Here is a 14,360-nt window from a genome sequence, read left to right on the forward strand (position 1 = left end):
ATACTCCACATATCTGGCCTTTATGGAAGAGTGACAAGAAGAAAGCCATTGTTTAAAGAAAGCCATAAGAAGTCCCGTTTGCAGTTTGTGATAAGCCATGTGGGGGACACAGCAAACATGTGGAAGAAGGTGCTCTGGTCAGATGAGAACAAAATTGAACTTTTTGGCCTAAAATCAAAACGCTATGTGTGGCGGAAAACGAACACTGCTCTTCCCCCTGAACACACCATCCCAACAGTGAAACATGGTGGTGGCATCATGTTGTGGGGATGCTTTTCTTTACCAGGGACAGGGAAGCTGGTCGGAGTTGATGGGAAGATGGATGGAGCCAAATACAGGGCAATCTTAGAAGAAAATCTGTTAGAGTCTACAAAAGACTTGAGACTGGGGCGGAGGTTCACCTTCCAGCAGGACAACAACCATAAACTTACAGCCAGAGCTACAATGCAATGGTTTATATCAAATCATATTCATGTGTTAGTATGGCCCAGTCAAAGGCAGACCTAAATTAAGAATCTGTGGCAAGACTTGAAAATTGCTGTTCACAGACGCTCTCCATCCAATCTGACAGAGCTTGAGCTATTTTGCAAAGAAGAATGTGGAAAAATGTCACTCTAGATGTGCAAAGCTGGTAGAGACAAAAAGACTTGCAGCTGTAATTGCAGTGAAAGGGGGTTTTACAAAGTATGTGTACACCACACTTTTCACATATTTATTTGTAAACAATTTGAAAACCATTTATCATTTTCCTTCCAACCACAATTATTTGCCACTTTGTGTTGGTCTATCACATAAAATCCCAATAAAATACATTTATATTTTTGGTTGTAACATGACAAAATGTGGAAAGTTTCAAGGGGTATGAATAATTTTTCAAGGCACTGTATAATATAATCCCCCGATCGTCAGTGGGGAAGCCGATGCCAGTGTCAGGCGGCACCGATTGCCGCCTGACACCCGCGATCGATCCCCGCAGAGAGAGGACGGTCGGCTGTTGTAAACACAGCCAACCGTCCTTCTCCCTGGAATGATCACAGAGCTCATGTGATCCTTCTATATAGGATAGCATGTCTCTGTGATCATTTTACAAGTCCAACCCCCATATAGTTAGAATCACTCCCCTAGGGTCATATTTAACCCCTTAATCACCTATACTGTTAACCCCTTCCCTGCCAGTGTCATTATTACAGTAACAGTGCATATTTATAGCACTGATTACTGTAGTAATGTCACTGGTACCTCCAAAAGTGTCAAAAATGTCAGTCAGGGGTCCGATCTGTCCGTCGCAATGTTGCAGTCCCACAAAAAAATGGCAGCTGCCATTACTAGTAAAAAAAAAAAAAAAAAATTAAAAATGACATAAATCTTTCCCGTAGTTAGTAGACACGATAACTTTTGCTCAAACCAATCAAAATACGCTTATTGCGATTTTTGTTACCAAAAATATGTAGCAGAAAACAAATTGGCCTAAAATGTTTATAAATTTTGATATTTCTTTTTTTTCTTTTTTGAGAATGTCATATAGCAGAAGGTGAAAAATATTGTTTTTTTTTAAATTGTCGCATTTTTTTGTTTATAGCGCAAAAAATAAAAATCACACAGGTGATCAAATACCTCCAAAAGAAAGCTCTATTTGTGGGAAAAAAAAGGACATCAATTTTGTTTGGATACAGTTTTGCATGACCGCGCAATTGTCCGTTAAAGTAACACAGTGACGAATCGCAAAATAGGGCCTGGTCATTAAGAGGGCAAATCCTTCCGGTCTTAAAGTGGTTAACAAGATCTCCGGTGCTACTGATGCCAAGTCTGACCCCCCCATTTTTGGCCACATTATGTGCATGGTCCCCAACACTGAAATGTTGTGCTGGGGGGGGGGGGGGGGGCTCTACAGAATTCTGGACTTCTCCAAGCAGGCAGAGACTCCTAATTGTAAATTTCAGCAGCTGAACGCACCCACAGGAAGCCCCTGCTGGGCCCAGGCCCTTCTACTGCTCTAATCCTTCCCCAGTAGGGCAGTACTGCCTGTATGGCCCTATGGAAGGGCAAATCTTCCAATGGGGGCACTTATTCTGGTGACAACTGTTGAAGAGGAGACCTCTGAGAGATTTCCACTCTCTGCTCCATCTTCAGGACAGGAAGTGAGGGTAAAGCCCCCAACAGGAAGTCCAAAGATAACAAAAAAACAACAACAGGGCTTTTTACCATTCCTTACTCTATCCAAAATGTAAATAACGGTCTATAGACATTCTATAACTGCACCTTTGTCCAAATATACAGATGCAGTAATGCTTAAATAGCAGGAAACATTGATGTGCAGCCTGAACAGAATATCTTAGATGAGCAATACTGGAACTATAGAACACCCAACAAACATGCCTGTGTTGTATTGTATATGATGAGTTACAAGTATAACAGAAACCAAGTCAATGTGGCCCATACCCTTGAAAGTTCTGCTAAAGCCGAATTCATTTCCTGGTCGCTGGCTGAGATGGTCTGCCGGATATCAGCGTAATACCTACAGAGCAAGGGAGAGAAACAAGATCACAATCCAATCACTCTACAAGAAGAAGGAAAGAGATAGACCTAGACTGGATACTCACCTCTCCACCATCTGCTTGTATCGAGGAATGTCTCTTGCATACAGTAATTTGTTTATGGGAGAATCCTGAGAAGAAGAACCAGACCACAATGAGAACAAGTGCAAAACCTTCACGATTTTACCCTGCAGCCTCAACAATTGTTTTTTTAATGAATGGAGTATAATAGCACAAACCAACCAATCACAATTCAGCAATCAACAGCATATGGCACACTAGCTTATGTCGTTTTAATTTGATTTGCATACTGCTGACTACTGCACCTTGCCCATTGTACTATGGAAGCAGATTCCTAAAGCACCCCATAGATTATACAATTTTTTTCCTTCCACCTGTGGTAAAATTGCTTGAATCCCCCATCAACACAGTCAGTGTTGATAGGAAAATCCCTTCCACAGCGTTATTGTGTTCTGCCAGCAGGAAGCCTTCCCCACTGGCAGAACACAATAACTGCTAGCAGCTATAATGCTGTCAGTGATCGCATGCAGGTTGGGTGTACTAAAGTCATTCAATGGATCGACTTCAGTACAGCCTGCCTGCCCACAGATGGATCGAAATTCGACTGGCCCTTCTGAAGCAGCCGAGATTTGATTAATCTGTGACCGACTTAAGTCCAGGATGTGTATTTCTAATACCATAGGCATGTGCATATTATGCAGGAGCATGGCAAAGATAGGTGCTATGTTTTATTAGTGATAGAATAGGTGCCATCTATTCAAGCACCTACATGATCTGTACAAGCCTACTTGAGTTCCAACTTATAGTCCAGCAGTGGCGGCTGGTGCTCGGTAATTCAAAAGGGGGGGGGGGCGCCAAACCAAAGTGCAACCCCCCCCTCCCGGTCGGTCGGTCAGTCAGTTGGCAGGCAACACGCCCCCCCAACGGTCTGCCTCCTTACCTCCTCCTTCCTCCTGTCCAAGCCGGAGAGTGCTGGATGGCTGAGCCACTGTCCTTCTCCTCCAGCCGTGTCTCTTCTGCCTCTTCCTAGCCACTGGCCATTAAGATGGCTTCTCCTTTTGGCCAATCGGGAAAGGGGTCTCACAACCCTCTTCCTGATTGGCTGGGAGGAGAGTCAGTGTGACAATAGCGAATATTCATTCGCTATTGTCACACAACTTGGTGGGCTCAGGACGCAGTGCTCTGCGCCCTGAGGTCATCCTTTTTTGAAACCTATTAGAGCCTCTGGCTCTAATCACGTGCTTCAAAAAAAAAGAAAAAATCCCCTATTGGAATCCATGTGTCCGGCGCCCTGCATGTAGATTAGGGGGCCAGACGCATGGATAGGAGGGGCGGCGCCCCTGCGCCCCAATGGACGGGCCGCCCCTGCAGTCCAGGATGGTATCCCTCACCCCATGGTTATTGTTCTATAAACCCTAATGAAGAGGAGTGTTGACACCCCAAAACACATGGCATTTTGTTGCAGAATCAAATCTTTTATGGACTGCATAGCCCATATATAAACTAGTATGGTGCTTCCATCTTTTCAATTGTTTGAATAAAGAATCCCCAGGAAATGTTAATTAAGATTACATTTATCTTTTTCTCTCCTTATGTGAATCCCCTTGTTACAAGATTGTGTCGAAGCAAATTTTTCCATTTTCATAAACAATTTTAAATTTACCCGTCCCAGCTTGTGGTCAGCGAGGGTACAGGAATCCATGAAGGTCTGGGCGATCACCGACAGGACGGCGTCCACATTGTCTGAGGTTTGCACATCAAACACAAACTGGGGATTTTTGATTATGTTGATCCAGAACCTTAAAGGCAAACTGAGCAGACAAACAATGGGAATTATGAATGGAGAATGGAGAAATATATTCATATATCACCTGTAACAGATATGCAGAAGAAAACCCACAATACTATAGCAGTGACTTATAAAAAGCCAGAAAGCTGACTGCAACAAGGGCTTAAAGTGACTAACTTACATAGACATACGTTTGTTAAAAGGGTATAACAACAACCAGCATGTATATGTGAAATACATTCCTAATAGGAGTGCTGGTGCATCTATACCAATAATAGAATGGTCTCTGTTGTAGGCGGTCTAGGGGTCCCCAGCAATCCAACGCGTTTTGCCGCTATGCTTCCTCAGGGCTAGAGAGACCAATCAAGACCGACATTCTATAAAGATATGCATAAACAGACAAATTGTAATCAATACATAACAACAATCAGTATAGACATATCATATGGAATATAAATTCTCATAGAGAAATGCTACTAACACTATTGAGACAAAGGCAAATCAGATTAAGTCTGTTCGGCAGACACCGGAGGCGAATAAAGCATATGAGGCTCAGGTTTAATGATGATTCAATAAGTGGTATGTCTCAATGGGGTTAGTAGCATTTCTCTATGGAAATTTATATTCCATATGATATGTCTATACTAATTGTTGTTATGTATTGATTACAATTTTTCTGTTTATGCATATCTTTATAGAATGTCGGTCTTGATTGGTCTCTCTAGCCCTGAGGAAGCATAGCTGCGAAACGCGTCGGCTTACTGGGGACCCCTAGACCGCCTTCAACAGACACCATTGTATTATTGGTATAGATGCACCGTCACTCCTATTAGGAGTGTATTTCACATATACATGCTCTGGCTGTTTGGTATACCCTTTTAACATATGTATGTCTATGTATGTTCTACTTGTTTTGGAATAAATAAATAGTTTTTTCTATTTTAAAAAATATATATGTGATCGTCCCTTCTTATTGGCCCATAAAAACCCCATCTTTTTCCCTGTGTATCAGTGATGTTACTGTTCTATGGAGGTAAAGCTCCAGCTAGTATAAGTACCTGTTTGTTTTCCAGATGTGGATGGTCTCGGGATCTGTGATTCCATAGTGTACAGCCTGATCGTCCAGCAGGTCGAAGAAATATTTTACAGCAAGCGGCACAGGACGGCTGGTGCTAAGTATTACCTGGAAGAGGTCATCCACAAACTTCTGCAGAGTGCCCTAAAAAAACAGATAGAAATTGTATACTTTTAGAGTTTACAGCTGTGCAAAATGAGCCCACCACACCCTTCCAGAACTCACAGAACTCTTAAAACAGGCTGCACATATTACATTCTGACTGTACAATCATCAAGGTGTATGTCATCTTTTGGATTTCTTTCTTTTCTTACAATTTACATTGTAAGCACTCACAGTATAGCTATCACTATACATCCGATGGGCCGACAAGCAGACCTTTGGGTCTTCTACACAGCAGTCATAAAGTCAGCTGCTGGCCCTTCCTCTCCTCTTACTCAGTGATGGAAAGCTTTTTTGAATGTTAACCCATTCAAAACAAGGCTTTCTGTAAATGGACAGGTATAGCTGTACTGTCAGTGCTCGGTAGAAAGGTAAACTGTAAAGAAAAGAAAGAAATCCATGAGGTGGCATAAACAATCCATTGAAAACCAGTACATTTTTAAATAATGAGTTAATTCCTGGAGTTCTTCTATAAGTGCCATTTAGCAATCTAACCATCAGATCAGTTGCACCCCTGATAGGCAACTAGATGGCCCTGGACCCACAATAAAGAATAAAAAGGTAGTGCCTTCTAAGATGAAGAGAAAACCAAAGAGCCTCCACTCACTTTCATAGAAAGTAGGCGGGTTAGGTAGATTTCAGGTATGGCCTTGGCTCTCTCCCTGTCCCGCAGACTCCCTCTTCTGTGCTTGGGCAGCTCTGGCTCATCTGTCTTCACAAGGTGCCAGAGCTTAATTCCACCTTCATCTGCGTCCTCCAGCATTGGGGTCTCTGTAAAATAAAGAGCTAAATTTAAAGTTTCATAGAGACATCTGCTTATTACACAACACAGATCTTTGGCAATAGTAACAATTAAACACATTATGAAAGAAAAAATGAGGCTGAGCTCTTTCTTTGAGGTAGGCGCCAGACTGGAGGCTAGGAAGGAATACAGATCAGGGCCGTCTTTTCCAATGGGCATGCCCGGCGGTTGCCCGGGTGCCCCACTTGCCAAGGGGCCCCCACACACATGGTGGCAATTACTGTCCCCCAACAGGCCAGAATCCAGATTATTTACTTTACCTGGTGGTCTAGGGCCCCCCTGTTGTTGTCCGCCGGTGTCTCGAGTCTGCACTGCACACTGGTTGCTAAGGCCAGCCGATTGGCATCTAGCAACCAGTGACGTTCTGAGAGTAGACCCATGATGCACAGCGGAGGAGGATCCTCCTTGTCGACTCGTCCTCCTCTCCTCACCTAGAAGACTGGCTCCACCCACCTCCTCCCTTCATGTGCAGCCATTGTGAAAGATAAGGCAGCCATCCCAGCTGCCAGGCTGCTTGATTTTCTTTCTTTTTTTAACTCTGTCCATCGACACAAGAGACAACTACCTGGAGGATATACCTTACTATATATTGGTCCCTGTAATATGTATATAGTAAGGTATATATCCTCCAGGTAGTAGTTGTACTCTCTTGTAGTATATAGTGTTCCCTGTAATGTGTATATAGTCTATATACATATTACAGGGAACACTATATACTACAAGAGAGTACAACTACTACCTGGAGTATATACCTTACTATATACATATTACAGGGACCAATATATACTACAAGATAGTACAACTAGGCTGGAGTATAAACCTTACTATATACATATTACAGGGAACACTATATACTACAAGAGACTCTTGTTTGAGGTACCAATAAAAATAAATATCGCCTTATCGATAATTTGCATTTATATTCTCGTGGGTGATTGTGTAGGCAGGGGGCCCCAGTGCACTGCATTGCCCAGGGGCCTATAAGGCTCTTAAGATGGCACTGGTACAGATTACATTTTAAAACTAGGCAGAAAAGTGGTCAGGATGAGACAAATTTGGTCTTGGACAAAGAGGTCTTGGGATACTAAAGGCTGCTATGAAACAAAAGGTTGGACTGTCTCACAGACATGGGAACCTTAGCTGGGTAAAGGAAAGGACGAGTTTTCTGGGAGGCTACTAATGTGCAACAGGACCTGTGCTATGTAAAGTAAAAGGAAGAACCTAGCTTGTGGGATAATGAAAAATGTGGATGCCTTATGGGCAGATGGAAGCTAAGATAAATTGTGGGATGGGGTAACCAGTGATGGTAAGGACAAGAATGAGTTAAAGGTAAAGGATAGGGAACAGAAACCTGGACTGCCTTTTAGTGAGTGGGATATAGATAATTGGAAGGAGAATGCAGAACTGGTTGATGGGAAAGGAAAACCTTAATAACTTGATAAATACTACTTTCTAGGACAAGGTATAGCTTTCCAGACATTAATTTTAAATGTAAATGTAGGAAAAACGTTTTCTTTTTTGTTTTGGATAGAGTGTAAAGGGATTAGCACACCAGTTGTTATTGCTGTCTGTGTCCCGGTTAGGGAGATTTCCCCTCTCTATTTGTCCTGTTTACCATTATCATTGAAAGTGAAAGTAAAAGAAAATCCAAAATTTTGAGTTGACACCAGAACATTAATAGTGGGGAATTCTTCTGAAGGGGACACTAGTTCTGGTGACTCTGGTGACACGCCAGGATTTCCTCACTTTGGAGGGATTTCTCGTCCCTTCCTGATTTGGCTGAGACAGGAAGTGAAGGGAAATCTCCCCTATGGGACACAGATGGCCGAAAAAAACAGACAGTAGTTATAACCCTCCTTTACTCTATCAAAAATGACAAAAAAAGTTTTGCCTGTAGGTAAACTTTAATTTAACTTCCCCAATGAGAACACTCTTATCTCTTACACATAATTGCTATTGATGACGAATTTGTAGAACACAAAAAAATCTAAATGGTCACCAACTAAAGAGATATTTGTGGAAAATATATTTTGCGAAAAGCATTTAGTCTGGAGATCCAATATATATCAAAACGTGTTTATACTTTCTATACTCTCTTGGTAAGATGACAAACGTATTTACTCTGCAAGTTTTATTGACAGGCAAGCACAGTAAATCCACTCACTTTCTCCCGGGATATAATCATGGTTTTCTGGATGAATGTGCTTGCTAAGCCGAGGCACCAAAGCCACAGTAGCTGCATCAGGAACCTGGAAAAGAAAACTCCATCAGTAAAGGTATCTATATCCTATAACATGGCGCTAGCTTCCATTTAGCCACTTGATGTCACATACTTTTACATATGAGCTCACCTTGTAGTGTTGTAATGTGTTTATCCTCTTCCATGACCCCTGCGCTACTGATGTCAGATCTTCATCAGAGAGGATAAGATGTCCAGCCAGGCCAGATCTCCATTCTGCCAAAATCAATCCAATAAACATTTCCATTTTTTAATGACTGAGCCAAAGAAATGTGATGCCAACAGACTTCTACTCCTTTCTAATCTTAGCAATGGTTACAATGTTTAGCCAAAAACTTCAAGGCCAAATTTAAAAGTTGGATATTGTTGGATACTAATGCATGAGGGCACTTGCCAGCCCTTCAGGGACTTTGGAGGATCATTTCACCATCATAGATCCCAGATCCATACAATTCTATTAGCATTAAGGAGTTGAGTGTCATATTCTGCCTTATAGATTCTCCATATCATGATATAAATAAATGGAGAGTAGAGACGAGACCTCTGGTAGCGTGATTTTACCGGAAGAGTTCCTGAATGTATCATAGATTGCCAGGGGATTCTGGTACACAAAGGCCGTAAACTCACACTATTACCTGGATTAGGCATTCAATAAACTTTATTATTCACAGTATAAAATACCTTCTTATAGGAATATATTTTTTACTGTGAATAAAGCTTATTCAACACCTGTTCAATGTGGTATTGCAGCTTTGTTACTTTTGTGATTGGTGGAATAGTGTTAGTGTTGGTTGTTTGGGTTATTGGTGAATTTGTAACCGGGGGTGGGGCAAACTAAAATAATGAAACTCACCCAGGTCAAGACTTTCTGGATTGGGACGGAGACAGCATGGGGTTCCTTTATACACTTGGTCCAGGATTTTTTCCTTCACTTGCATAATGGTGTCACAGTCCAGCAATTTCACAGGCACTCCTTGTTCTTCTTCTACCACAGCGTTGCCAGTAGATGGTTGTATAATTGCATTTAGTGTCTGCAAAAAAAAAAAAAACAGATCAGTGAATGCTGGACCTCCATACAGTGGGCTGGAGTTGTGGCATGGAAGGTTTTTATGTGAAAGAACTTAGTCTTTACCAGGGTCTTGTACTCCACATCATCCCTCAGAAGGCGGTTATCATTTAGTGTGTATTTGGCTTTTCCCGTCACACAGTCCACTGGTCCTTTATCCACCTGGTGTTTTATACCACGGAACAACATATACAGTGGCTCCCCAGCAGAGTCCTTGTATAGAAAGAAGCCGATTCGATTTAAATAACACTACATTATATTATGGAAGTACTGAATTTAGTATATTAATCACCAGGACGTACCCTCACAAAGGAATATAGACAGATGGACATCCAGTTGGTCAACAGCTTCTCCACCACGGTTTCTGTCCTAAAAAGATCAACCATAAAAGTAAAAATGTGTCTTGCAAACCCTATATGTTTAAAGTAACACATTGTTGAAGGAAGGTTTAAATGTGAGGCTAAACTGATGTTTCAGTGCTTTTTGAGTCACAGATCCGAAATTAGTCTACAGATCAGAAATGTTGGAAGGTCTTATCTTCATACTTATTCCAGGTAATTGACTCAAAGTATTGATGATTTAGGGCCGGCATGACAGACAGGCAACAAGCATTTGCAAAATAAGGGCTTTCTTGTATTACATGCTAAATTCTTTTATTTAATAACTCATTGGGGTACATGGAAGACCCCTGGGGTATGAGCCCTGCCCTTAGGAGGATGGACACTAAACAGAAAGCAGAAAGGAAAATTCCTCCCCCTGCCTTTGCAGAAAGGAAAATTCCTCCCCCTGTCCTTGCAGAGGAAGTCATGGGTCAGTTTTTGCTTTGTGTCTGTCATGTTTGTCTATGCATGAAGGTAAAAACCTTCAGTGTGAAGCTCCCCCCTCACCCCCCCCCCCAATACTTACCTAACCAGAAGGTTTTACCCCCATAATGACCAGGCCATTTTTTGCAATTTGGCACTGCATGACTTTAACTGGTAATTGCGCAGTCAAGCAATGCTGTACCCAAACTAAATGTATGTCCTTTTTTTCCCCATAAATAGAGCTTTCTTTTGGTGATATTTGATCACATCTGCGGTTTTTATTTTTTGCAATATAAACTAAAAAAGACCGAAAGTTTAATTTTCTACTTTTTCTTAAAACAAAAAACCAATAAACTCAATTTATGTCATACATTTAGGCCAAAATGTATTTAGCTACATGTCTTTGATAAAAAAAAATCTCAATAACCGTATAGTCATTGGTTTGCGCAAAAGTTGCACAAACTATGGTGAATATACTGGAATTTACGCAGCTTTTACTTTCTGACTGCCTATCTCATTTCTTGAAGTGCTAAAATGGCAGGGAAGTACAACCCCCCCACCCAAATTACCCCTTTTTTGGAAAGTAGACACCCCCCCCCCCAAGGAATTTCCTAAGAGGCATATTGAGTCCATTGAATAATTCATTTTTTTTACACAAAGTTGTCATTGAAATTATATATTGCTCACCCATGCCATGGGTATATGTGGAATTATATCCCAAAATACATTCTGCTGCTTCCCCTGAGTATGGGGATACCACATGTGTGAGACTTTTTGGCAGTTTAGCCGCATACAGGACCCTGAAAACCAATCACTGCCTTCAGGCTTTCTAAGGGCATAAATTGTTGATTTCACTCCTCACTACCTATCACAGTTTCAGTGGCCATGTAATACTAAGACAGCACAACCCCCCCCCAAATAACCCCTTTTCGGAAAGTAGACACCCTAGCTATTTTTCTGCTAGGAGTGCTTTTACATGACAGCTGATCGCTGGCTGTAAAAAAACTATACCAAGATGATGTCTAAATCTGCAGGCATCATCCTGGTATGACCACTCAAAATCCAGCGACTTATCAGTATATTGTAAGGTTCTTTTTTTTTCCTCCATTCACATCGATCAATGTGGATGAAGAAATCTCTGCCAGAAAGTGTGTGGTATGCCCACTATTAGACCTCCCAGCATCCACCCACTTCTAATGATCGGCATACATGCAATGTACTTTTTTTTCGTTCAGCCCATGGAGCTGAACACAGCAGATTCCTCCATTCGCATCAATCGATGTCGATAAAGAAATCTCTGCCAAGAAAAGTGTTAAAAAATATATGGCGAAGCATAAGGGAGATCCGCCCTCTGTGTCCACCCCATCCCCTATTCTTTGCCATATATGCTCTTTTTTTTAACTGCGGTGGTGAAATCACCTTCTACAGCACTGCAATCAGTAATTTACGTACAGTATATGCTGAGAGCAGTTAAGGTTGTGTTCGTGGACACAGAGGGGCTTCTCAATAACACCAGTTGCCGTTGCAATTTGGACTGTCGTATCTGCGTGAATTGAGGACAGAACGAAAACGTTCCGTGTGTCCCTCCACTTCACTGCAAGCACTTTATTACACCTCAAGCAGGCTCTCTCCCCCCGTCTAAGTCGGGAATCTACAAGCCGTTGGGGGAACCCCCGGCAATTAGGTTGCATGGTGCCATATGCGCCAATTCCTGAATCAAAAAGGTGACTAAAAAGTAGCACGCTTATGTAATAATTGTCCACGTATAAATGGTACCCCTTTCTGAATAAGGGTGACACCAAGTCCCAAACAATCTTGCCGCTGCTCCCCATGTAGTCTGGGCAGTTGGGGGGCTCCACATTGCTTTCTTTTCCCTCATAAATCCGGAAACTACATGTATAACCTGTTGCCCTGTCTTAGAGATTATACATCTTGACCCCATATCTGGCACACTTTCTGGGGAGAAACTGTATGAAAGCAAGGCGGCCAGAAAATCTAATCAGGGTCTCATCGTCACAGACAGCTTGTTGGGGCGTATACAAGGCTGCAAACGTTTGGTTGAAGTGATTTACCAGGGGCGGAATTTTGTAGAGCCGGTCAGGGTCACCTCGAGGAGGACAGAGTTCATTTTCACTGAAGTGCAACCACAAGATTTGCTCGTATCTAGTCCTGGCCACGGCAGCAGAGAACACGGGCATATGATGAATTGGGTCAGTGGGCCAATATGACCGCAACTCTCATTTTAGTAATGCCCATGAGGAGGGATAAGCCCAGAAAGGTTTTAAATTCGGAAACAGTGATACGTTTCCATGCAAATTCTCTGGCAAGGGCCAAATTTGGATTTGCGATGATTAATTGATAAAAATTGCTTTGGTCCACAATAGATCTGTAAAGATCTTTCGTGAAAAACAGCTAAAAAAACCAAGGGGAGTAAAATTGACTATTTCCACCTGAATTCCGGGTTGGCCAGTGAATGGGGGAAGTACGGGCGCTGCAGAAGTGGTGGACTCCCAATCAGGATTTGAAAGCACATCAGGAAGGACACTATGGGCTCTACGGGCCTGTCTTCGAATTATTGGTGGCTGCGGGACTCTACTTGTGCTAGCCACCAAACCAGCTTGAACTGTACTTAAGGGACTCGCCACGTCACCAAGTGTTACTGCAGTGTTGGTTTGACTATGACCAGGATGTACTAGGCCACTGGTGCTTGCCAGTTCACCAGAAGGTTAAGCGGTACTAGTACCGACACTCTGCTGCATATAAGAACCCAACGATTGTTGCACCTCAGCAACAGAAGAACGGGGTTGGGCACACCTGACCTTAGCAGGGACCACTACACCATCGTTAGAGCTATTTGTCAGGGTGCCGCTGCTCTCTACAGGTTCTAATACTGAGCATGATTCTGACAGTGAGTCTTCCCCATCCCTCACATCTGTCATGTCGTGTAGGCCTCTTCACTAGTGTACCTCTGTTTGGACATTTTGGCCAAGAAATTTATAGGTACCTAGTTTGACTCACAGGTAAAAAAGCACCTGGTTGTCAAGGACTGTTTGACTGCTACCAAAAAATGTAACTGTTAGTGCTAGCAGACATCAGGCCTGACTCTGCTAACGCTGCAGTTTAGTGTGCTGTGTATCAGAAGTGATAGTAATCTTCTGATATTGCACTTCTTGGGAGATGGGTGGAGAGGCTAAATGCAGGTGTTGGCAGGTGTCGGGGCTGATCCTGCTAATGCTGCATTTTGGGAACACTATACTAAACTAATGGGGACGCCAGTATAGTTCTGATCAAATCTAAGATATTGATCTGTTCAAACACTATCCTAGTAATGGAGGTGTTTAGAGTGTGTGTGTGTGTCACTGGCAATCAAAGGGTTACAATGTATTACTAAATATGCGGCAGGCAATTTGACGCTATCCGGTATTGACGCTAACTAACGATAACGCTAACTGATGTTACCTGTGACACTAATACAGTAATCAGAAAAAAGATCTGTACACTATAAAAGTGACACTGTGACAGGGCAATGAAGGGGTTAACTGGGGGTGATCAGGGGGTTAATTCTTTATTAGGGGTACCCTAAACCTATCTGAGACAGACACTAACTGCCACTAACTGTCTCTCACACTAACTGAAGTGACACCAGTATATAGTGACACTGTGACAGGGAGTGAAAGGGTTAACTGGGGGGTGATCAGGGGGTTAAATGTGTGCCTATGTGTACTGGTGTCAATGTAGTGCTTGTGTACTCACTGTCTGATGCTCTCTTCTCTCACGTTAGAACCGAAAAGGACTCCAGGAGAGAAAATTGCATTCCCTGTGCCTGTGTTTACATTACACAGGCACAGGACGCTCTGCAATTGGACAGA

General features: G+C 42.4%; 1 protein-coding gene across 3 annotated transcripts in view; it reads right to left on the reverse strand.

Annotated features, from left to right (window-relative positions):
- PLXNB1 (plexin B1) overlaps positions 1 to 14,360 on the reverse strand; it is a 356,193-nt gene that overhangs the window by 5,520 nt on the left and 336,313 nt on the right. For 2 of the 3 annotated variants that reach the window (XM_082265195.1, XM_082265196.1), the window contains exons 27-36: positions 9,991 to 10,057; positions 9,755 to 9,901; positions 9,476 to 9,653; positions 8,735 to 8,838; positions 8,548 to 8,632; positions 6,189 to 6,367; positions 5,403 to 5,563; positions 4,219 to 4,366; positions 2,601 to 2,665; positions 2,440 to 2,515 (exon numbers count right to left, since the gene is read on the reverse strand). In XM_082265195.1, the coding sequence (XP_082121321.1) occupies positions 2,440 to 2,515; positions 2,601 to 2,665; positions 4,219 to 4,366; positions 5,403 to 5,563; positions 6,189 to 6,367; positions 8,548 to 8,632; positions 8,735 to 8,838; positions 9,476 to 9,653; positions 9,755 to 9,901; positions 9,991 to 10,057 (1,210 nt within the window). The remainder of the gene's footprint in view (positions 1 to 2,439; positions 2,516 to 2,600; positions 2,666 to 4,218; positions 4,367 to 5,402; positions 5,564 to 6,188; positions 6,368 to 8,547; positions 8,633 to 8,734; positions 8,839 to 9,475; positions 9,654 to 9,754; positions 9,902 to 9,990; positions 10,058 to 14,360) is intronic. The other variant, XM_082265197.1, reaches the window with a different exon arrangement.

The sequence above is a fragment of the Pelophylax lessonae genome (assembly GCF_965119305.1).
Source record: "Pelophylax lessonae genome assembly, chromosome: 8".
In the NCBI taxonomy this organism is placed as follows: Eukaryota; Metazoa; Chordata; class Amphibia; order Anura; family Ranidae; genus Pelophylax; species Pelophylax lessonae.